The sequence below is a fragment of the Drosophila ananassae genome, chromosome 2L, assembly GCF_017639315.1.
Source record: "Drosophila ananassae strain 14024-0371.13 chromosome 2L, ASM1763931v2, whole genome shotgun sequence".
In the NCBI taxonomy this organism is placed as follows: domain Eukaryota; kingdom Metazoa; phylum Arthropoda; class Insecta; order Diptera; family Drosophilidae; genus Drosophila; species Drosophila ananassae.
Window position 1 is genome coordinate 1,018,535 of NC_057927.1, and position 21,956 is coordinate 1,040,490.

Genomic DNA, 21,956 nt, shown 5'->3' on the forward strand with positions numbered 1-21,956 from the left:
ATCTTCCCACTCGGCTGATAAACAGGCTACTGATCTCGGCTTATCAGCTAGACGCGCTCGCCGATGGAAAATTTAACACTCGGTTTCGGTTTCTTCAATATTTTCGATTTATTTCAAAACTTAAAACCATTCAACAATTTTTAATAAAAATATGTTTGCTATTTGTATGTTTTTTTACCAATTTGTTAGTTTTTTTCGAATGTTAGTTAACAGAAATGCTTTACAAAGGTCTCAACAAGAAAACAAGCAAGGACTTTAGAACACAATCGGGTAACGAAATTCCAAGAGAACAATATTAATATTAAATTTTGTGTATATGTTGTATTAACTGAAGCCGTTATCGTACTTTCTGCCTACTTAACAATAGCATTTTCGGGAGGACCCAGTGGCTCGGCTCTTCTGCCCTTCTTGAATCCGAGTCCGCCACATGCTCCTCATAAAATTTTTCTAATCGTTTTGATTAATTGTCGAGTCCGCTGCCTGGCGTGATAATTGTTTTTATAGGCATTTGCATTCGGGTTTGTCTGCTTATTTGGTAACTTTATCGGGGTTTTTGCATAATTGAAATTCAACAACTGCAATCGGTATATAAGTCAGTATAGTATATATCGTTAAATACATGATTTCGTTTTCTATTCTAGATAATATTGGTGAACTAATTTACGGCTCGTGTCAGTCAGTAACATATGTATCTGGATGCTTCGCGTCCCCGACCAACTCGGCCCAAAAATGCACTGAGAGATATTGGTAATATAGTGTAGTGATCCGTTGCCTAGATCGTGTAATTAATTTATAAATTTGAAGGAGAGTTAAGTGTCTAAGTTAACGCTGAAAAAAGTTGGAATAACATTTCGACCGCTTCGCATCTGGTTACAGTTTCGTTAGCTATCATAGTAGATATATGTATATATTTATATATATATAGATTGTATAAAAATCTTTTCAGATCTGAGTGTATGATCAGAGGCGAGCTGGTGCTGTCAGATGTAGATGAGGTAAGTTGCAAGAAGCCAAATGGTTTGGTGCAAGAGTAGCTTGAAATTAAGGTTTCGATTCGCAAGGATTCATTACATTATAGAGATACTTTACTATATAATATTAGTAGGGCGTCCCCTAAAACTGTTGATAAACGTTGGTAATATTAACTGTGTATATTGCTTAGCAAGAGCTGGTACATTCGCTGGGAAAGAAGATTATCTAACGCCAGAACTCTGCTCAAAAAACTATGTATTTAAGGCCTCTGCTCTTTGAAATGTTCTAGTCTGATTCCTGATTTTAGATGATTTTCATGTCCAGCGTCATCCATTTGAGCTTTAATAGGGTTTGCTTTACTTTAAAAGATCTTTCGAGAGGTTAATGCTATGTTTATGGACAACCTTGGTTAACGACTGATGTGTGTGGTTCCCTATGGCTTTTCCGCGTCTTTGCCGAAGTTTGAGGTGAACACGCTCTTGAACTGATACTGGCCCAGGGGGGAGGCACTTGACCCACCCAAAGCAGTGCTGCTGCCAAGTGGCTCCCTCAGAGTGAAGGACATCATGGGATTGTAGACGCCCGTGGAATGCGTCAGGGAGCTGGATGTGGTCACTGGGGTGCTGGTAATGGGATCACTCAGTCGAGTGGAGAACGAGCTGCTGAAGCAGAAGGGCACATAAGATGAGGTGGGGACGGCGGAGGATGTGGTGGTGCTGAGAAAGGATGTGGCTGGCGAGGAACGAAGGTCCGAGCAACTAGCCCGGGGGGAAGTGGCGGAGCCCGAGATCCCAGATACACCACTCAAGTAGGAGTAGTTGCTGCTCGAGGGCAGCGAAAAAGAGGTGCCCCCATAGCTGCGGGACATGAATGAGGTGGTGCTAAAGGCAGTAGTTGTGGTGGTGCAAGATGGAGCTGAGGTGGTGGTGCTACTGCTAGGAAACTCCACATCTGACCCATAGCTCTTGGCCGGCACCGAGGGCGAAACCACAGGCGAGCGGCTGGGTGGACGGGAGCGCTCAATCTTTTTTTCCGTAAGAAACCGGTCATAGAAGGTGGAGGTCACGGTGGTGTGGCGGATCTCCAGCTTGGCGGGCTGATATACGGGGGTGGTACTGGCGCCTGCACCACCAATGGGTCGGTATGGGTCATATGGCTGGCGGTAGGGCGATACGGGCCGGGGAAAGCTATCTGTCGAGGCTCCTGCTCCTGCTCCCGCTCCTATTCCCGTCCCTGATGTCCCTGCCGGATCTGGATCTGTGTAGTGACGTGGTGTGGCTCTAACTGCGGTGGATCGTGTCTCGTACGGGTGGCTGAGCGGTGTGCGACAGGCCGAGCGTCGGGCGTCCTCCGCGTACTTGGCGCAGGTCTCTTCTAGTTGTCTATCTACTTTGTGGTGGTTAAACCCGGTTAAACTACTCCCTCCACTTAGTTCGCTACGATTATCCTTTAAATAATTTGGCAACAAGTTATCACGTCTTACCCTACTGCTCTCCCGCTCCCTACGCTGCGCCTCCTCCTCATCCTCTTCTTGGCGCCTCCTCCTCGGCGAAACCTCCCTGCTGAGCTCCCTGTGCGATCGATAATGCAGTGGGCTCTGATCCCGTGTCCGCAGCGGACTCTTTCGAGAGTCCTCTTCCGATCCCAGTGAACGGTGCTCGGAGGTGACTCGTATGGAGGGCGCGTAATCTCGGCTCCTGCCTCTGCTCTCGCTTCTGCTTTGGGTCCTCAAGTCCTCTAGAGAACTCTTCTTGCTGGAAAAGTGCAGGGAGTCCGAGAAGAGGGAGTCGATGTAGCGCTGGCACTTCTCCTTCTGGTAGGGTTTTTCCTCGCAGAGCGTGTCGATGGACTTGATAGTGTTCTTGATGGAACTCAAGCGGTCGTTGATATTCTCTCCAGTTCGCAGTGGCACGCCCGTGTGGGTTCCAGTTCGGGTTATGGGAGAGGTTTCCTAAAGAATTTGGTTTTTAGAAGAGCCTTATAATTTCACTGCAAAACTTACCCTCATGAGGCGACTCCCCAGGGCATCCAAACCCTCCGAGCTGTTGGCGTAGCTGCGTATGGCCGACGGCTGATCTGCAAGAGTCTTCTTAAGAATACGTTGAAGGATTTTAGTATTCTCCCTTAAACAGTCCAAAACGACATTGTTGAAGCTAACCATTCGATCGCTGGATGTGCGCTGCTTCCGGGGCGGAGACTCCTCGAATCGGTCCTCATCTTCGTCCTCGTCTCGGAAGCGGATGACCTTCGGGCTGGTGGGGCGGTGATAGTGGGTGGTGATGCCGTCGTCGTAATCGTCTCGGCGCAGGGCTGATTTGGGAGTGGTGGCGCCGTGGCGGCGTGGACTCTGCTCCCGGGACTTGGCGGCCCTGAACTCTTCGAAGGAGAGCGATGGGGAGATCACGTCCTTCAGCTTTTGATTGAATGCTTTATAGTCCTTTTGGGTCTTAAAGTCGAACTTCTGCTCCTGTTCCAGCAGGCGGATGCGTTCTTCGAGCTCTTCAGCAGTGGGTGGTTCCGGCCGGCCGGGCGATCCGACCAGCCGCTCCAGGTTGTGAACAGGTGTCCTGGGCTTCTGATTATCACGCATCTTTTGCCTTTTTATATCCTCGATGGTAGGAGATCTAGATCGGGACTTCGGCCGGGATCTGGAAGGCGATTTCAGCTTTTCGTCCAGAACTCGTATTCTGTGCTCCAGCTCGCCCGTTGTGGGAATCTTGCTCTCGTCTGGACTGGGGGACAGTAGCAACTCAAGTGGATGCACGGCCGGTTTGCGATTGGGATCGTTCATGCGCTTGGCCAGATTCTCTTTCGACTTGGACCGCACCAGATCAAGCACCCTGTACTTGTACTCCAGATCGTCGGAGATGGGCAGATCATTGGGATGGGGCTGGCGTCGAGCTGGGGACGTAAAAGGGCTCTTTGCGGGAGTCTTTGGTTCTGGCGTCCGGATTGGCGAAGAGTGAGGAGTCTTCTTACGCTGCCGAGATGGTGAAGTATAAGGCGACTTTGTGGCCTTGCTCCGCGAGGGAGAGGTGTAGGGCGATTTGCTGACCACCTTCCGGGCTGGACTACGTGAGCGATCTCTGGGATTTCGTGTTTCCTCCGTTTCGGCAGGAGCTTCCTCCGGCACTGAGGGTTCCTCGTCGTCCAAACCCTTTCCTTCACAGAGCTCCAGGTACTTGTTAAGGTCTTTTTCATGGGAAAGAGAGTACTGCAGTTTGATCTTTCGCTCAATCTCATTTAAGCGCTGCTCGACATCGATCTTCTCCACATCTTCAAGCAATTTTATTTGGCGTTCGAGGGATCGGAATCGAGCCTCTAGTTCTTTTGTGGAAGGCAGGTAAACAGTTTTCCTTTTCAGATGATGCTTCACGGGATTCGGTCCCCAATCATAGTCTTCTCCAGTCTCCTTGGGCTCTTCAACTTTGTCGTCCTTAGAGGTTTGGGGCTTTTCCTTCTCTTCGGGCTTACCGCTGGTAAAGTCCTCGATTTCCTTGGTAAGATCGGTGATTGCCTGGGCCTGTTCGGTCTGCTCTGCACTGGGCTTGTTTTCAGCCCTTATCAATCGACCGTCTTCGGATTTAATCAGGTTTCTGTCCTGCAGCTGCTTCTCAAGTGCTTGGAACAGACCTTCCAGTTCCTCCGTGTTGGCTCTGGTGAGTCGGCGTACTCTCGACGCTCGCGGTTCGTTGTCCATGAGAAGTACTACGGTCTTGTTGTTGGCATCGATGGAACCTAAGTCGCAGGAATCGCTGATAGCTTGGCATTCTCTAGCTTTAATTGATTCACATTTTGTTTCCTGCTCTTTGGAGGAGTTTCCTACTTCTGCTTTGGAATTATCTTTTTTATCAGTGGAAGCAGGTGTTCCTTCTTTAGTGCCTTCAGGTTTGTTTTCTTTCGAAGTCTCCTCAGCTTTTAGCTTTTCAGATCTCGAGGGTGAACTTTGAGTATCTTTTGGCGGTTCATTCGCTTTCTTTTTTGCATCCTCGGGGCATGATTTTATATTTTCTGCTGTGACTTTGCTCTCAATGGAGGGTTCTTTGGCAGTTTCAGTTTTCGGAGCTAAAGACTCTTTTTTGACTTCAGATTTTTGAGCGGGTTGTTCAACTGTCGCTTTCGAGTCATCTTTTTTAATAGTTTCTTCTAATTTTTTAACTGGGCTTTCAGTTTTCGCTTTCGGTTCATCTTTTTTGAAAGCTTCTTCTGACTTTTGAGAATTTTTTTCCGAAGTCTCTTTTGATTTTTCTTGAGAAGACTCAGGATTAACAAAAGCTTCTTTTTCGGACTTCGATGGTTCTTTTTCTATAGCGACTTCCTTTTCTCTGACCTGAGCCTTTTCTTCGTTCTTCAAAGTCTTGGTTTCCTTGGCAGCCTCGGGTTCCGGGTTTTTGTCTTTAATAGGTTCGATCACCTTCTCGGTTTCGTCGCTTTTTACGTGTTGGTTGTGGGAATTTTTTTCTATTTTCTTCAGAGAGTCGGTCTCCTCCGGCTTTTCTGGCTTATCATGTGGCGGTCGTTCAGGATCTGGGATCACAGTGCCATTCTTGGCCCGCTCTTCCAAAAGCTGTTGCTCCAGGACCTCCAAGCGTTTCCTCAAATCGTCCGTCGTGGGCTTGGGCTCGCTCTTGGGCTGTTTGGACTCTCCATCCTTGTTCAACAGCATCTTAATGTTTATGCTGATATTAATGGGCTTGTGAGCATCTACCTCCTCCAGGTCTCCAATGTTCTGGGTGTACCTCACCAGCTCCTTGCCGGTGGCATCGATGGTTTCGGTACTCAGCCTGCGAGGGGAACCGCTATCATCGCTCTTGGGCGCAGCTTCTGCCTTCTCCCGCTCCCGCATGGCCTCGAGAAGCTTCAAGCTGTTCTCGCTCAGCTGCTTCTCCAGCGCAAGGACACGCTGCTCTAGCTGGTCCTTGGCCTGGCGGGAGGTGCTCGGCTGGTCGTCGTCGGAGAGCATCCTGACCTTCGATGCAACTTCGGAATCACTTGCACAGCGCTGCTTGTAGAACTTCTTGTACAGCTGCCTCTCCAGGAACTGCAACCGGTTCTCCAGATCGGCCCTGGAGGGCAGGTCGGAGAACCGGCGCACCATGCGCTGCTGCTGACAGGGCAGGTAGTAAGCCGTGTTTGCAGGTGCTTCCGAGGTCTCATCGCCCATGGGCGGGGGTCGTTGCAGAATCTTCCTCTGTTTTTTCTGTGGATTGATCTGGCTGGGGCGGAGGTTCTCCTCGCCGGGAGACTTGCCTCCCATCTTTCTCTGCAGCTCGGCGATCAGTGCTTGCTGGTGGTGGAGAACGGGCTCGGACAATGCGGGAGGAGGTGGTGGAGGCGGAGGTGGCTCTGGAATATGTGCTTCGATCGCAACGTCCTTTGACTTTGAGCCGCCTTGCAAGGCTTCAAATCTACTTTCCAGGTCCTCAGTGGACGGTGGTGCCTTCTTTGACTCCTCGCCAGACTCTGAGATTACCTCCTGCTCAACCCTATCCAGGGCTTCTATCACAGTTTCGCTAGGGGCTCCAAACTGGTTTTTGCTGCTCATACGACGTTTCAGGCTCTCGTAACGCTTCTCTAGATCTTCTGTGGAAGGTGGCTCGGATGCCCTTCGCTTGCCCAAGTCTTGTTTAGGGTTCTCTTCGGTGGTGGCCTGCGACTTGCTCACATCGACGGGGCCTACCTCCTCCTGAGTCTGATCTTTTACCTCATTATTGGTTGGCCCCTTTACCAAAGCAGAATTGACTTCATTAATTTTGTCTTCAAAGGACTTGACGGACTTGGGCTTCTCATCGACAGCCTTTTGAGAGTTGTTTACTTCCTTAGAAAGTTTATGATCCCCATCTGACTTTGTTTGCTCCGGCTCTTTGTTTGTTTCCAGGTGTGTGGAGCTCAATTGTTTCTCCAAAGCATTGAACCGCTTCTCCAGCTCCTCTGTGGATGGCGGAGACTTTCTTGGAGTCTGTATAGGCTCATTTGAAGCTTCAGACTTTTTCGTGGATTCTTCATCGGATTTTTTTAAGAATTGCGATTCTTTAGTGTCCTTTTCATTGTGTCTTTCTTTCTTTGTGGAAACAGTTTTTTGCCTTTCTGGAGTTGAAGAACTTTCCTCAGAGTCTGCCGCATTCGATTTTGTACATTCCTTTTTTTCTGATTGATCAGGACTCGGTTTCCTAGAGGGACTGCCTTTTTGAGGATTATCCGGGGATGGTATCTTAGATTCATTATCGCTAGCATTCCTTTCTTTCGGAGGGAGCTTTTCCTCTTTGGAAGCATTATTGGGAGCTGCTTTCGGATCTTTTTCTTCAGACACCTTTTTAACATGCTTTTCAGTTTTATCCGACTCTTTTGACGCACTGGTGTCCTTAGAACCTACGTTCTCATCAGGTGGCTCTTTCTTCGTCTTGGCCGGACTACTCTTTTGAACACTCATCTTTCGCTCGAGGGCGTTGAATCGATCCTCCAGCTCGGCAGTGGATGGAAGCTTCTTAAGACGAGGCCTTTCCTCTGTATTCTCCTCCGTTTTCTTTTCTTCTCCTTCACTGGATTCGCTTTTGGCTGTAGATTCCTTGCTCTCCGCCTCAAGTTCTTCTGATTTTTGCAATTTGCTGGTCTTTTCGTTATCACTTTGCTCTTTGGAGCCACTGCCTCGGGACGGCTCATCGTCCTTGAGATCGATTGGGGCTTTCGAAGAGGACTCACTAGAGCTTAGTTGTTTGGTTAGGGCATTGAATCGAGTTTCGAGATCTGCGGTAGAGGGAATGCGTTCTGCCTTCTCCTGAAATTCAGCCTCCATATCTGTGGAATCCTTGCTGCGTTGCTTCTCAGCACTCAGCTGTTTCTCCAGGGTATGGAAGCGTTCCTCCAGAGTAGCTGTGGTGGGAATGTACTTGGATTGGGTCCGACTATCCCCGAGGGTCTGCTCCTGGCTGATTCTCCGCTCCAATGCTTGGTAGCGCTCTTCGATTTCAATAGTGGAGGAGCGAGTTAAGGTCCTTCGTCGAGGATCTCGTCTCTTTCGTTGGGCGCTAGTCAAACTACTCACACTGGGGGGCGGAGACTTGTACTCTTCGGTCTTTTCCTCTATCGTCATGCTGAGAAGCTCCTTGTAGTCGTCCTTGTTCTCACCGGGAATGTTGTCGTCTCGAATTTGAGGCACTTTACCGTCATCTGTCATAGGATGTGGCGGCAGAGCTTTGTACTCTAAACTATCCCCACTCTGGCCCTCCACCTTCGCCCTTTGCTCCAAGAACACCGAGCTCGTATCCGTCTCCTCTTCGTTCAGGGAATATGATAGCTCTAGGCGACTGGGACGCTCCACACTATTGACCCTCTCGAAATACTGATTGGTTACTCCACCATCTAGTATGCCTTCTGCTGCTGTTTCCTTTTCTATGGGGGTCAGCGGCAAAGGACTAATGGAGGTCATGCCGGGTACTTCGCTATCTTCGCGGTAGGGTTTCAATGGTTCCAACTTATCGCTGACAGAATCCAACTCCTTGTCGAAGGTGAAGCGACCGCTCTCAGTGGCACTGTCTTCTGCCATGTCTGCCGCATCCTGTCCCATGTCCTTCTCCTTTTCATCACCACTATCCGCACCCATCAACATGAAAGGAATCTCGTGGCTGCTGGGTGCCCAAGATTTGGGTCTTTGGCGTTCCAGACTAGACTCCCTGGACTGCTCTTTTAGAACCTTACGCGCTAGCTTAGCTTTGTGCTTGGGACTCTTTTCAATAGACTTGGGGTCATCATCGTCGCAGAGACTTGTGTCCGTGCTGGATCCACCTCCGGCTGCTCCTCCTCCGATTCTAGCAGGCTCCTGCTCACCATCACTGTCCTCGCTGTATGAAGAGCTGTCGCTCTTTCCAAACCTCGTGCGGAGTTTCTGGGTCTTCACGGAGGTCAAGTCAACGCCCTCGCGCATCATGGCTGCCCGGTCCGCCTTGATCTCCTTCCAGGTAAGACTGTCCCGTCTTCTCCTGCTGGCGTCCGTATCCCTCCAGAGCAGGGTTTCCCCGCGACGCAGTTGTTTCTCTGCCGGCTTAGTGTTATGGAGCACTGCTGGCAGAGAAGGTTTCCGCGCTGGAGGAATCGCGCCCAGGGGGGCACTGACCCGCTTGCCTTTGTTGGTAATAATGGCTGGGCGGCCGAGGAGCAGTTGATTCACTGGTACTGCCGCAGATTGTGCGGAGGTTGGAATCGGCCCTGATCCTTGCCGCGCTGCCGTGGAGCAGGCCGCAGTTAGGATGACGTGAGCCTGCTTCTGGCGTTCCCGCAGTCGGTCGTACTGCTTCTTCAGCAGAGAAATGTCCAAAGCCAGCCGGTCCTTCTGTTCCGCTTGCTGTTTGCTCGCCGTTGTAATTGCGGGCGCCGCGGGACCCACAGATCCTCGCCTGCCCCAGTTCAAGCCCCAAACTGTAGCCACTGCCATGCGCTCCTCGTCCGAATGAGTGTCCTCCTCGTCGTAGTAGAGCCTTTAGGAGAATTCCCAATCAGATTATTGGTGTAAGGTAATTTCCAAAATACTCACTGCAGTCCCTGTTTATGACGCAATGGCGCTATGTTATAGAGATGCTTATCCCTGAGCTTCCGAAGATCCTCGATGGGTCCTAACTTAACCACTCGTTCTATGAGGCCATTGGAATCTACGAGGTGGCCGTTGAGAAGTTCGCTCGAATAGGAGCCCATCTTACCGTAGAACTCATCGGCCGAGCGAACGCTGAGAACACGTCTAGAAAAAGGACAATAAAGCTATTTATTACAGTAAAGACCCCTATATCCTTGAAAACCCCCTTTTTTAGTTTCCACGGTTCAATGTCTTTTTGAATGCCAAAACATGTCGACAGTACTACATAGCAAAACTTGTTTTCCACAGACCCCCATACAAGTTTTCACAACTGCGACACAAATAAACTTCTTTCCCCCATAAGTTGCTAAATTGCATTTGCAAAAAGCGCGAAAAACTCTTGCCAAATTCCTGCAGCCTTGACACGAATTCTCGCCTCGCATTGCGCCATCATGGCGATTGTTGGGGTAACCACCCACACACACCCACCAAAATCCTGTTAGAGAACCAAAAGCAGACTAACTGAAATAATAGGTATATCCGGGATATCTTAAAGATAAAGTATCCTTACTATATGGCCTTTCTCTTTTCTAGAGCTATTCTCCTATTCGTATTACACTTACTCTTCGAGCAAACTCCAGAGGACGAGGGCGGTGCGCAGAAGTACGTCGCTGCCTTCGATAAGCACCAGGTCCCACACGCGCAGGACGCAGGACATGGGCAGGCAGGTACAGAACATGGTGAGAAACCACTGCATGGTGAAAACGTTCGTCAGCGGCGGCTCAAAGGCGTTCTCTACGGGACCCTGCAGCCTTTGCAGGTGCTTGGCCAGGCGGGGCAATCTGGTTTGCATCAGCTCCCGGAACACACCCATATCCGCCTGAAGGCCGCCCATCGACCCGCAGAAGTAGCCCGTGGGCAGAACGCCCTCCACCAGGTAGATCATGACCTTCATGGACTCCTCCTCTTCCTTGTCCATAACTTGGAGAATGAGGGCTCCCAGCATGTTGAAGCCCTGTGGGGGAACACAAGCTCATGGTCTCAAGTACGTAGTCATCAAGGTACCCTATTCTATCTACTCACCTGGCAGTAGCCCACCTCGGGGTTGTAGCGAGCATAGCCGAGAAGGATGCGCTTAAGCTTGGCCTGGTTGATGGAGCCCGCGGGACCGGTGCACAGATTTGACCCCGTGCGATGGAGGTCCTGAAAAAGGAAACAAATGTTAATGTCAGTGTCTCGCTGGGAGTACCCGGTCTTACCTTGACAATTTGGATGCCCAACTCCTCGTCGTCCTCGCGCCACTCCTCGCAAAAGCACTTCTCCCGCTGCTCTGCCCAGTCCACGTTCTTAGACTTGAGGTACTTGTCCGCCAATGAGAGCCACAACTAGAATACAAATTACAAATTATAAAGAAGAAAATAAGCTTCCGCTTTTAAATTTGTGTGTTTAAAATATTGTGTTTGAGTATTTAAGGGTAGTTTGGATAGGGAACGTGAAGTAGTATCGACCACCGCCGTTTTTGCTTCTCACATTTGGCTCCAATGTCAATTTTAAGCTCACCTTGCGTCGAAATTCGGGGGGCGTTCCTCCGGGCAGCCGAGCCACCAGCTTCATAGCATGGAGCCACTGGTTGTAGTCCGAGGCGGCGTCATCGTCGGTGGCTTGGCCTGTGCCTCCGGCAGTGGGGGCAGTGGGGGTGCTCCCGGGTCCTCCGCCATTGCGGGTCAGCATGCTGCTGCTTTTCTGCTTGCTGCCGGGGAAGGAGGTGCTGCTGGCGATGGTGGTGCTGCGGTTGGTGGTGCTGCTGGTGGGCGAGGTTATGCGGGCGCTGCTAATGGCTTTCTGTGGCGGTGGTGAGAGGCTAAAACGCATTTTAGGCTGTGCATCGTCTGCAAAAATGAATGGTAAAAAAGATATAGCATTTGTCTGGGTCTCTGGCTAACAGCACTATTCTCTGTAGGTAAAAAGGATCTCTCCACTCGCGGTTGGCCCGCATCCTCGGCACTTACAATATCCGTGCAGTATGCAAACTTTACAAAAATTTTATAGTTATTCGTACAAACATTAGATTCGATATAGAGTTAGTAGTCGAGCGCGAAAAGAGAAAAGAAGAAAGAATACAAAAGATTTATATATTTAGGTTCGAGTACATATATATTCAGCTAGGTAGACACTAATCAATCGGTGCTCTGATCCGAATGGAGATGGTTCTTGGGGGCGAAGCGAAACGAAATGAAGCATGCGGTTCGAGGATGCAATCTGTGCTTCATCCTTGCGAGAAATCTCAGTGATATCCGAAAGACACACCCGAGCAAGTGTCTTTGTGTTAAATTGACCATGACATTTATTTCGCTTGACATGTGGGATGGAGGATGTGGTGGGTGAGGATGTGTCCTGTCGTGTGTCGTACAACATAGTTAGCTGCTTGCCGGAGATCCATGCGCCATGCTGACATTCTGACACGAGAACAATATCCCCCGGCTCAACTTTATCGCCTCCTTGGCATCAGACATCTCCTCCACACACATGAGATACTCAACACTAAAGGTCAAGTTAATAAAAAACGACTAAGAATAAAATGAGCTTAATACGACCTCGTCATACCCTGCTCCAAGCTCTTAGAATAAATATTTTTATTAGCCCAAACCTACTCACTTTTTCTTTCTAAAGAGTTTATATAGTATAGGCCTAGTATAATATGTTATATCTTCGGGTAGGGTATTTAAATTATGTTCCCGCCTGGGAAAAAAAAAACTCAGGTTGCGTTTGATTTCAGATTTCTTTCCTAAATCAATATTTTTTGCAGGCTGCGCATTTGAATGGCCTCGTGTGGGCGATAGAAGCCCGCTTTTTACGGCTGATAATTTGATTTCCGTTTTATTTTTTACTTCTGTTGCGTGTTTTTGGGCTTATCAGGCCCGAACAACTCGGGCGGGACGTGAGTTTAATTTTAAGGCCAAAATCTGTTTCGCTCTCGCGAGCTTATGTCGGGGAATAAGGCCGGGGATTGGAATGCGTGGAAATAAATTTCCGTTTTGAAGAATTCCTGGGGAAATTGGAGTAATTGTTTGCCTTGAAAGCATGCTTTGTGGATATGGAAGGAAAAGGCACTAAAAATGTTTGCAAAAACAATGGTCTTTCTGGGATTTAAGTACGGTGGAGCTTGCCTTAATTAAAATGTAAGCTTGGCATGCTCTTAACATAACAAAGAATTTTAAGTTAACATTATTTTCTTGAATAAAGTCTTCGTCCTAATAAGCTGAAATAAGCTTAACTGGAAAAATTCTCTTTAGTTACGATAAACTGTTTTTGTCCTGATTGCCTGGCAATTTTGACGTGCCTGCCATCTCTTATTTACATACTTATGCAAATCCACATATATGGGATGCTGTCCCGGGATGTTTACTCCTTCGAAGGAAGGCATTTGTATAATGAAGAGGCAGTTAGAAATTGCCAAAGTTAAAGCTTGGCAAACATCGGCTTGTTTACTTCCTCAGCGAATGGGAGAGCTGTATCCTCGCACAAGGAGCTCGATGATTGTGTGCCGAGCTTTTTTCGTCTCGTCCCCCAACTGAGGAGACCCAGACCCTGGCTAATGAAATAATAATTGCGCCGACTCTTATGTAATGGCCTCTCCAACTCCGCACCAATTAGGCGCCGGACGTAAAGAATGCTTTACGGCCGACGAGGATAGACATTTAGCCACGGGGGCTCATATTTTTTTACTCTGCCCTGGCGCTGGCCAATGCATTTTGCATGAGAGATTTATGTGCGAACAGTGACACTTCTGTATTGTCCGCATGTGAGCGTAATTATTTTAAATTCGCCTGGCCAAGGACGGGGGCTACTGCAGATTCCGTTTTGGTTCCGTCAAGGCTGCTTCTGTTGTAAAAAATCTAGCCAACTGCTTGGGCCTTGACCAGAGAATATGCGAGTATCTATACTGTAGCCAAAGTCACGTGCTTGCTGGGCATGTGTGGCGTTTCTAACGCTGACTTAATGAGCTGCAAAAATATGGCTCCTGTCAGCTACTGTTTTTGGTAAATAAAAAAGTTATGGTAATATATTCTTCGACAGTAGTTATTCCAGTGTGTTTCGAATAAAAACTTCACTAAAAACCAAGTAAAAGTCAGCATAAAGTTTACTTCTCTTCACGCAAGCTGCCAGGCAGTTCAAAAGAGATTTACTTGGACTTTATATAAAGGCCAAGCTCCGTAAAAACGGACAGCCAAAGCCACGTACTTAAACCGTATTTATCCCTCGGGAAGGCATGACCCAAAAATGGGGGACGCCGAGGGTTGTCCCCTCCAATCTTGACTGCAGTTGAAGTCTCCGATGCGCAGGCACGTTAAAACCCATTAGTGTCAATTTGAGCGACTATATCTGCTAATGAATTCTCCGGGTGAGATATATGCCAGCCGTAATGGTTCATTAAACTATTGCGGGCTTAGTCCCCAAGCGGAGCGGCTTAGCGATTGCAGTTTCCAGACAAAAGCACTTCAGCACGCGATTATGCAAAAGAATAGCGGGAAAACGGGGTGAAAGGACGACTGCCGCATAATACATCCTGCTTTTGATGGCTTACATTATGGCCCGCCGGGAGCCTCCGCTGCAGTTTTCTCAATCTTCAGCTTAACTTTGATTGAATTTCGGCATTACCCAAGAGCAATATCACGCATACGCCGGATGGGATGGCCCGAATAAAAGCCAATCAATTTGCATTACATGGACTGGAAGCTGCCTGTCAATTCCAATAAGCCTGGTTCTCAAAACTTAAGTGCACAGTATGTCCCCCAACTTTTTCCTTTTTCCGATAAATTTTTCCGCTGCAGTGAAATAAGTTTGATGAGGGATCTTTGCCAGTGACAGGCGAGTTGGCATTATTTCAAAACTTTTGAGGAAGATGAGTTTTCTTTCCATCAAGATGCTGTTTAAATTCTCTAAACTTTGTGTTTGGGTTTAACCTGTTTACGTTGGTGTTCTCTGAAGTCTGAGCCCGTCTCATAAACACGTCTAACACCTACACAGGATACCTTGTGTCAACCTGCACCGTCATAAACTAATCGTTCAGCGGGTGTAGAATAAACTGCGACGCAGTAATTACAGTTTAATGGCGAAATGTGAGAGGTGCTGGTTCAAAATTGCTGGAGAGAAAAAAATGTATCAAAAATGCCAAAACCAAAGCAGGAAACGCGCAAAACAAAAGCACCGAGGTGTACAAGCAACCCACGTGTGTTTAGAAAAATCACCAGAGCGTAAAATGATGGCTGAAAAGGTGAGAATAACGGGAAATGGTTAGGCAACAACAACAACTAGGCCAACATGCAACAGATGTATGTTCACATTTACAAGTGTGTGTGTATGCTGAAGCGGGTGGGGGTGTGAAAAGTGACAATACAGCTATTATTGAAAGTGTGGCAGTAGATTGGAAAAATGCGAGACTTTTACACGCTGAAAGGGAAATGCGAAGTGAACGCTGCCCGAAGGTAGGGATTAAACGGGTTAAATGGTGTCGAACGCCTCCTCCGGACAGCGAAATAATGGAAATTTATGCAGGATGAAAGCCAAGGCGGAAAAAGCCCTTTCCCCGCGAGAAATGCAAATGTTAATTACAAGAGGCCGCCAAAATCAGAATGGTGCGCGCTTAGCATGAGTAATATGCCACGACTGTGGGGGTGGGGAAGAGGATGTCCTATTAGGGCGGACCTAGTTTTAAATGGTATCTAAAGTTCTAAAATTATATATTAAATTAATGAGCATCTTCTTGCGAATCGTAAGCTCTAACCACATGCACACTTGGCGTATACGTAACGTATTTCTTATTACTCATACGCAGCATTGGTCACTTTTTCTTTTACTTTTAAATGGAAGATTTTATTGGATCCGAAAGAGGTCCGCCCTAATCGCGATGTAAGCGTGCTTAAAGAGTATGGTATGAAATATGCATCAGCGCTTCTTTCCAACTTCTTGCGCATAAATTACCTTTTGGTTGTATTTTGTCGGTATTTTTGTTTTCGTAGTTGGTTAATAAATAATGGCAAACGAAAGAGAAAGGCACACGGAAGAAAGAGAGAGAAGAACAGGTAAGTATTTGTCTTAAAACGAGCAAAATATCGAAACTGGCAAAGCAAACGCTTGTTTGGCTCTGCGAGGCTCTAGAAAACATTGAGAAAGTGGTAATACATCGATCGACAGATACAGATATTATCAGGCCTATGGATAGTATTTAAGTATCTTTATATGAAGAGTTATTGTATGAATTGTATTCACAACGATGCGGAATGAGTGTTTTTGTTTCGGCGGTGCGACATGGCTTGGGGAATAGTTACCCATGTTAAGTTAACGTGCGCCTGACGGTGTGCTATGATTTCTGCCACTGCCTTGTAGTTGTCGTTAGTAGTAGTAGTAGTAGTTGTTATTGTTGTGGGGATTCTCTATTTATGGTTTTACATTTTTGCATTTACGTTGTAGTTGTTGTCGTTGTAGTATTAGATGTTGTTGTTGCTGTAGCTGTAGCCTATGGTATTATTTACACAAGATTTACATAAATACACGGATACACTTACACATATCATGCACATAGAGATATTCATATAGATACTATATAGACTTGGGTAGTTGGGGCATGCTGAAGTTGGTTATATAACTTGGCCGATGAGGACTAGGGCTGCAGACTGGCACAAACAGAAAAACAAACGCCGTGACTCAAACGTCATTGAAAAGTATTTTTTTGCCTTGCAAGAGAATCCAAAGCATTCCACTCGCACACACTCGCAGTATTTTAGGGAAAACCTTGAAAACTAAGCAATTGCAGACCCAGTTTCCAGCGCTTGTTCAGGTGGCTTGGGGAACTCTTGGCCACAGAACGGTGACTTAATTCCACACTTCCAAAAAAAAAGCTTTAAAAATAGATATCTAAGAACTGTTACACAGCTAATATGAGGTTTTCTGCGGCTCTGATCCTTTTATTCTAAAAGAATACATATATTACTATGTTTTCTTCATTAAAACTGTCCCTAAAATATTTTGTTGAGTGTAGCCATGCCATTGTACTACTGGTGGTGCATTCATCGATTCGCCTTTCTGCCTCCCACCAGCCACTGTCTTGACCCACTTTCGGGGCTACGTTTACGGCTAACCGTGCTGGCCAAGTAATTACCAGTGAGCCGGAATTCGTTTTGAAAATTTTATGCCTTTTAAATGTATAAATCCGCACGAGCCAATGCTGCGTCCTGGGCAGGATAGTCGGTCTAATAATAAGACCTAAAGCCCGGGATTGTTTTTGGGCAGAACGGTAAACAAGGCTTTAAGCCACGTGGTATGTAAATGGGGAAGGCAGCTTCAAGAAGGGGAAGCTTTCGCTTTATTGGGTTTTCTATTTATATGGGAAGTGGCAAGAGTTCTCATTCAATGGACTTTGACTTGGTTTGGCCCAGATATACGGATTAACCTTCAACTCTTTGGCTGCCTGCTTTTGTGGGGCATTCTTCTGTGGTGGTCGTAGTACATGTGCATGTACATCGTTATGCAATCCACAGGCAACTATTTTTTGCCAAACAAAGCCAGCCAGTTGGGAGGCCTTTTTGCAGGGCGAGTGCTTGCGAGCGTGACATGAATCATACTCAAACAACAATGGCAGCAAAAAGTGGCACCTCTGCACATCCAAAACACGGCCATAACGATGGGTGGGCGGGCAGTTGCCGTGGGTGGCTTGTGTGTCCTGCTGTAACCCGGAAAACAAAACGACAGCGCCGCGCTCCCGACAGGAAAGCGAATTAAGACGGCAGCCTATTTTCCATTGCCTGCTTTTAGGCGGGTGCAGAGTTTAATTGCATTTATCGATCGTTACAATTGCATTATTCCATCACGTGGATGTCGTTGCTGGAGATTCAATTAAATGGTGGTCTTCCTCGCGACCTCCTCGCTGTTTGCGCGAATTAAATAATAAATAACTAAGTACACTGTTATGGTGGCACGCAACATTTTGCACGCGCTAGCTTTTATGGCTCCTGTTGTGGCTGTGGAATTTCTTCGAGCGATATCAAGGGTAACACTCACACACTGGCAGGACGAGAGATGGAAGAGCCAGAGAGAGCGGGCCACAGAGGGCCAGGAGGGGCACAGAAACATAGATAAGACAGGCAAAAATGCTTTTGGAGGCCAGTCAGCAGCCATCAACGACATCCGCACACTCTTCTTCTTCCTCATAACCTTTCCCCCCACACACTACACTTACACTTACACTTACACTGGCATGCATACACTTACACATAGCTGAGCGTAGAGCGGCGAGTGTGTGTGTGTGTTGGTGAACCGTCAGACAGTCTCAGTGCTGCGCTCTGTGTCGTCATCAACCCAACCTCTTCCTTCACACACTCGCTTTCCCACCTGCCCTCCCACACATACACACCCACACCTACACACACGCACACCCACTGGACAGCAGAGTTCATTCAACAATGCCACGCACACGGACATACACATACATGCACGTTGCGTGACGCTGGCGAGGATTTTTCAGCGTTCTGCGACTTTCTGGCTTCTCCGATCCGCACTTCGCGAGGCACACAGCTGAGAGTTCCGCACTTGACTGAGGGCTTGGACTCAGAGCTGCATAAACCGAGCCCCCAGCTGTCATTGCGGAGTCGGCGCACTGCGTCCTGGCCAACCCCTACCCTCACACACTGACAGCTAATGCACTGCAAAGAATTTCCACAACTTAGGCTTTAAAAGTTAAATTTTTAAAAAAAGAATAGAGTTCTTTTCCCAAAAATATAAATTATTTAACGCGCTACTGAGTACAATCCAGACTTAAAACCAGATAGAACTTACCACTCTCCACAACGAGCACGGCAGTGACAAACTCACACAGGACCTCTTGGTGCCGGAGCAAGCGGTCCCGCCCGATAAGGACCTGCTCCAGCAGGTATCCCAGCATCAGGATCTCCACTTTGAGGATGGCGCAAACGTCGATGAGCTTGAGCACGTCCAGGCGCTCTAGGGTGGAGCGGTTGCCGGTCATGCCGCTAGCCAGGCGGGCGAGCTGACCTTTGGAGTCTTTTGGGGAGCGGCTGCGGAAGACGGGATCCTGGCAGCAGCGACGCATGCGGCGGGCCAGTTGCTCCTGCTGGCCGTAGATGTCGCACAGCAATGCGTCGAGTAGCTTCTTGGTTTCGCTGGGGGAGCTTCGGTCTGAAAATCTAGACACCCACGGGTCTATGTTAATGCTCACCTCATTTTGTTGGCTCGAAGATAAGGCTCAGTGGTCGGTGGTTCACTTTTAATTTAAACGGTTGCATTGGTCCCTGGGCTTGGTTACGGTTCTTCACTTACTTTCTTTTCTTTTTGCTTTTTTTCGTTTTAATTTATTTTGTACAAAATAAAAAAAAACATTTCAAATTAACATAATAATCAAAGCAACTGACATTTTACGGCAAAGTGCCTTTAAAGTTTATTTTTTTTGTGTTCGAACTTTTACATTCTGTTTTTAATGTTATTGTTTTTAAGGATTTAGTTCTGAAATTGTTAAGGAGGATTTATCACTTGTTGACCAGCGTAAAATTTGAAAATCTATTGGAAAAGGATAAAACGGGATAGAAACTTCAATAGAAAGTGCGATCCATGTGCGTGTTCAGGGAGAAATTGCGATACATTCCGAAGCGGACCACTTCGTTGGAGAACTTCTGGGGCAGTGGGTAGAAGCGCTTCGGAATGGTATAGACGTTGGGGGCATAGTAGCCGTACTCAGAGTTGCAGGTGCGGTACATGGTGTTGGCGTCTGTTTCCACGCCATAGCCCTTGAAGCTGTCTGAAGAGAGGATCAAATTAGCAGGATTAGCAGGTAGGACATGACGGCAAGACAGCAACTCACAGGGGCACTTGATGTCCTCGCGTTTGTGAAGATTCTGGTAGAGTTCGGCGGTTCTCACCACCGGCTTGCGCTTCTGAAACTTTGCAAACTCAACCTCCGGGTTGAAGGTCTCGAACTTGTCACAATACTGCTCGCACATTTTCGCAAGAGGCAGAATAATTTAAGGAATTATTTAACGCTACGTGTGTATAGGTCTACAAGCCGATAGATAGTGCCTGTTACCTATTGAACAAACAACCCATTCTGGACAGCTGCCAGTGAGGTTGCTATGTTTGAATTCTGACAGTCGTGGCGGGGGAATCCGGCGCCTGCGCCCGGGGAACCGCTTTGACAGTTCCGTGACAGTTGTGGCCAACACACACACACTCGCAAACCCCCAAACAAGTCACGAACAGTCCTTAGCCAAAAACAAATTTTCTATCCGATGTACAAAATGTGCAATCTGTCCAACCTACTCAACTTCATCATCTGCGTAGCAAGTTTTAGCCAAAACTTCGACGCCTCTTTGGCCGTGAAGAGGGGACCGCACCACCCGAGGGGGGAGACGCGGAGGGTGGACCAACATCTCACCCACGAAGAGCAGTAAGAAGAGGGCGTTAGTATATACAATACAATTTTAAAATCCCACTACCTTCAGTCGCATCGATGACGACCTGCGGGACATGGGCGTGCAGGCGAGTCTGGAGGACATGACCGAGGAGGAGAAGATCTTCTACATGTTTAAGGTAAGTAGCTGACGAAGAAGTATCATCTCGAACTCGAAGCTTAATCTCAAAAACAGGCCCACGACAATGATAACAATAATGCCTTAGATGGCCTGGAGATGATTCAGTCGGCCATGCATCACAACTATGATTACTTCAAGAACAGCGAGAGGGACGAGTATCTGCAGAATGCCACAGATGAGCTGGAGCATTTTATAGGTTCGAACCAAGTAATTCAAAGGAAAGAATAGCACTGACTTTATGGATTTCTGTTTTCAGAGGCAATCGACAAGTTTTTGCTGATTGCCGACGACAATAACGACGGTCTGTTGCACTACCCCGAGTTCGTGAAGGCCATTACTGGAGGCAAGGAGCAGATCAGTGTGGACAGGAACATCCTGCGCTAATCCCACCTAGGATCAGTACCAGGACGTTGATCACCCGACAGTCGCAGTAGACACAATACTAGATTAATAGCGTAAATAAATATTAGCAACTAATCTGATTTCCAGCTGAACCATTTGAGACTGTACACACCACGAGCAGAATAAAACTATCATTAGGCTGCAATTCGTTTGTACTACATCTAATTTAATATACATTTAATAGATACATAAACATTAGTTTTACTTAAGGAGAGCTCCCTTAAAATTACAATGTGACAAATAATACTTCCATAGTATAGAATTCTTGCATACTCTTAGGCAGAACAGAAAAATATTGTACTTTGGATACAAATTTGATATGAATTCTCTAAGAAGTGCAATGAATATATTGTACTTGTCACACTCAATCAAGAAGAGCCGTAATCTAAAACTGCAGAAACTCAAAGCAGCCCATCGCAGGTCTCCGTGGTATTGCAGGCCACTCCCCGGAAGCCATCGTAGGCGGCCTTCTCCATTAGAACAATCAGGTCGTTGTATCGTGGCTTTTCCAGAGGGGTCCTGTAATGGACGATTATATAAGTATTGTGGGGATAAAGTTTCTGCGTAAGCCTTACCCTTCGAACACCTCGATGGCTCCCAAAAGAGCTCGTCCTGCCTTGGCATATTCGTAGGCCGCCGTCGGGCACGCGCAGCTGGCTGCATACAGACACTCATCCCGACCCGCTCCCTGGGCGGCTAGGAACCCTGTTATCATGTAATCATCTCCAGATTTCAGTCCAAGGCCAAAGTCACTGTCACTGCGTCCGGTGGAGCCGCGGCCGTAACCATAGCCGTAGCCACTCCAGTGACCAGCGCCCAGCATGCCGGCGGAGAAGATCAGCACCTTGAGGAGGACTATGATGAGCAGATTGGTCAGGTTGAGACTCAGAACCTATGGAAATATTCAAGAAATCAGGTGAAAAATTATGGAGTACCTGGCGCTACCAACCTGACTGTTTCCAGCTGACCTGTGGATGAGTTCCTTGGCGACCTGTATGATGACGTGCCCGGCAGGACTTCCGAACATATTCTGGGCATTTCGCAGCCAGGAAAATGGCTTCTCCATATAAGTCACCGCTCCTTGGGGATATCCTTCCGTAGAGTTCGTCATAACTTCTATGCCCGCGTTAGCCTCCACGTCGTAGGTCTGCAGCTGGTAGCTGGCTGCCTCCGTGAGGCCTGAGCGGCAAAGGAGGCACGTCCCGAAGAAGATTAGATAATTCCAGCTTAGTTGCGACATGGTTTACGATCCGTGGTGGAGGTGTCGTGACTGAAGACTAGTTCGGTGCTGCGAAAAGTGCCCGTCTTTTATGTGTGTCTCTGAGGGTTCCGCCTTGGCAGGTAGAGATTCGCTTTCCGCGAGCGAGAGTGTTTTTCCTGGTGTCATTAGCCTGAAAATTGGCTGAAACAGACGGCGTTTT

At 47.7% G+C, this 21,956-nt stretch overlaps 4 protein-coding genes across 13 annotated transcripts; 1 reads left to right on the forward strand and 3 right to left on the reverse strand.

The window, feature by feature from the left end:
* Positions 1-89: 89 nt before the first annotated feature.
* LOC6500241 (serine/arginine repetitive matrix protein 2) lies at positions 90-18,900 on the reverse strand. Of its 10 annotated transcripts, XM_014910948.3 has the most exons (11): positions 18,768-18,900; positions 18,368-18,711; positions 11,096-11,424; positions 10,795-10,920; positions 10,619-10,738; positions 10,159-10,550; positions 9,500-9,700; positions 3,131-9,443; positions 2,975-3,058; positions 2,456-2,923; positions 90-575 (listed from the first exon to the last, which is right to left on the reverse strand). In XM_014910948.3, the coding sequence occupies exons 1-11, from the start codon at positions 18,770-18,772 to the stop codon at positions 435-437; spliced, it is 8,523 nt and encodes a 2,840-aa protein (XP_014766434.1). In that variant the 5' UTR covers positions 18,773-18,900; the 3' UTR covers positions 90-434. The 10 variants fall into 10 exon arrangements, with proteins under 10 accessions (XP_014766434.1, XP_014766432.1, XP_032306445.1 ...); XM_014910946.3 differs by having other exon boundaries at positions 2,975-9,443; XM_032450554.2 differs by lacking the exon at positions 90-575 and having other exon boundaries at positions 909-2,923.
* A 56-nt stretch (positions 18,901-18,956) lies between these two features.
* LOC6500240 (UPF0691 protein C9orf116 homolog) lies at positions 18,957-19,658 on the reverse strand. Its single transcript, XM_014910943.2, has 2 exons — positions 19,407-19,658; positions 18,957-19,343 (listed from the first exon to the last, which is right to left on the reverse strand). Exons 1-2 carry the CDS (start codon positions 19,543-19,545, stop codon positions 19,138-19,140), a joined length of 345 nt encoding a protein of 114 aa, XP_014766429.1. The 5' UTR covers positions 19,546-19,658; the 3' UTR covers positions 18,957-19,137.
* A 12-nt stretch (positions 19,659-19,670) lies between these two features.
* LOC6500316 (multiple coagulation factor deficiency protein 2 homolog) lies at positions 19,671-20,722 on the forward strand. The gene is made up of 4 exons (XM_001952924.4): positions 19,671-19,988; positions 20,044-20,131; positions 20,188-20,329; positions 20,390-20,722. The coding sequence occupies exons 1-4, from the start codon at positions 19,831-19,833 to the stop codon at positions 20,515-20,517; spliced, it is 516 nt and encodes a 171-aa protein (XP_001952959.2). The 5' UTR covers positions 19,671-19,830; the 3' UTR covers positions 20,518-20,722.
* Positions 20,681-21,837, reverse strand: LOC6500239. Its single transcript, XM_001952925.3, has 3 exons — positions 21,485-21,837; positions 21,111-21,427; positions 20,681-21,054 (listed from the first exon to the last, which is right to left on the reverse strand). Exons 1-3 carry the CDS (start codon positions 21,773-21,775, stop codon positions 20,937-20,939), a joined length of 726 nt encoding a protein of 241 aa, XP_001952960.1. The 5' UTR covers positions 21,776-21,837; the 3' UTR covers positions 20,681-20,936.
* Between the last annotated feature and the right edge of the window lie 119 nt (positions 21,838-21,956).

Coding starts and splice junctions, on each gene's coding strand:
- LOC6500241 (XM_032450487.2), bottom strand. Junction 11,425..18,367: donor CGTGCTCGTTGTGGAGAGTG/GTAAGTTCTATC, acceptor TCATTTTTGCAG/ACGATGCACAGCCTAAAATG. Junction 9,701..10,158: donor CTCTGGAGTTTGCTCGAAGA/GTAAGTGTAATA, acceptor TCCTTTTTCTAG/ACGTGTTCTCAGCGTTCGCT.
- LOC6500240 (XM_014910943.2), bottom strand. CDS start 19,545: ATGTGCGAGCAGTATTGTGACAAGTTCGAGACCTTCAACCCGGAGGTT. Junction 19,344..19,406: donor CGAGGACATCAAGTGCCCCT/GTGAGTTGCTGT, acceptor TCCTCTCTTCAG/ACAGCTTCAAGGGCTATGGC.
- LOC6500239 (XM_001952925.3), bottom strand. CDS start 21,775: ATGTCGCAACTAAGCTGGAATTATCTAATCTTCTTCGGGACGTGCCTC. Junction 21,428..21,484: donor GGTCAGCTGGAAACAGTCAG/GTTGGTAGCGCC, acceptor ATATTTCCATAG/GTTCTGAGTCTCAACCTGAC. Junction 21,055..21,110: donor GCCATCGAGGTGTTCGAAGG/GTAAGGCTTACG, acceptor CGTCCATTACAG/GACCCCTCTGGAAAAGCCAC.
- LOC6500316 (XM_001952924.4), top strand. CDS start 19,831: ATGTACAAAATGTGCAATCTGTCCAACCTACTCAACTTCATCATCTGC. Junction 19,989..20,043: donor CATCTCACCCACGAAGAGCA/GTAAGAAGAGGG, acceptor CACTACCTTCAG/TCGCATCGATGACGACCTGC. Junction 20,330..20,389: donor TGAGCTGGAGCATTTTATAG/GTTCGAACCAAG, acceptor TTCTGTTTTCAG/AGGCAATCGACAAGTTTTTG.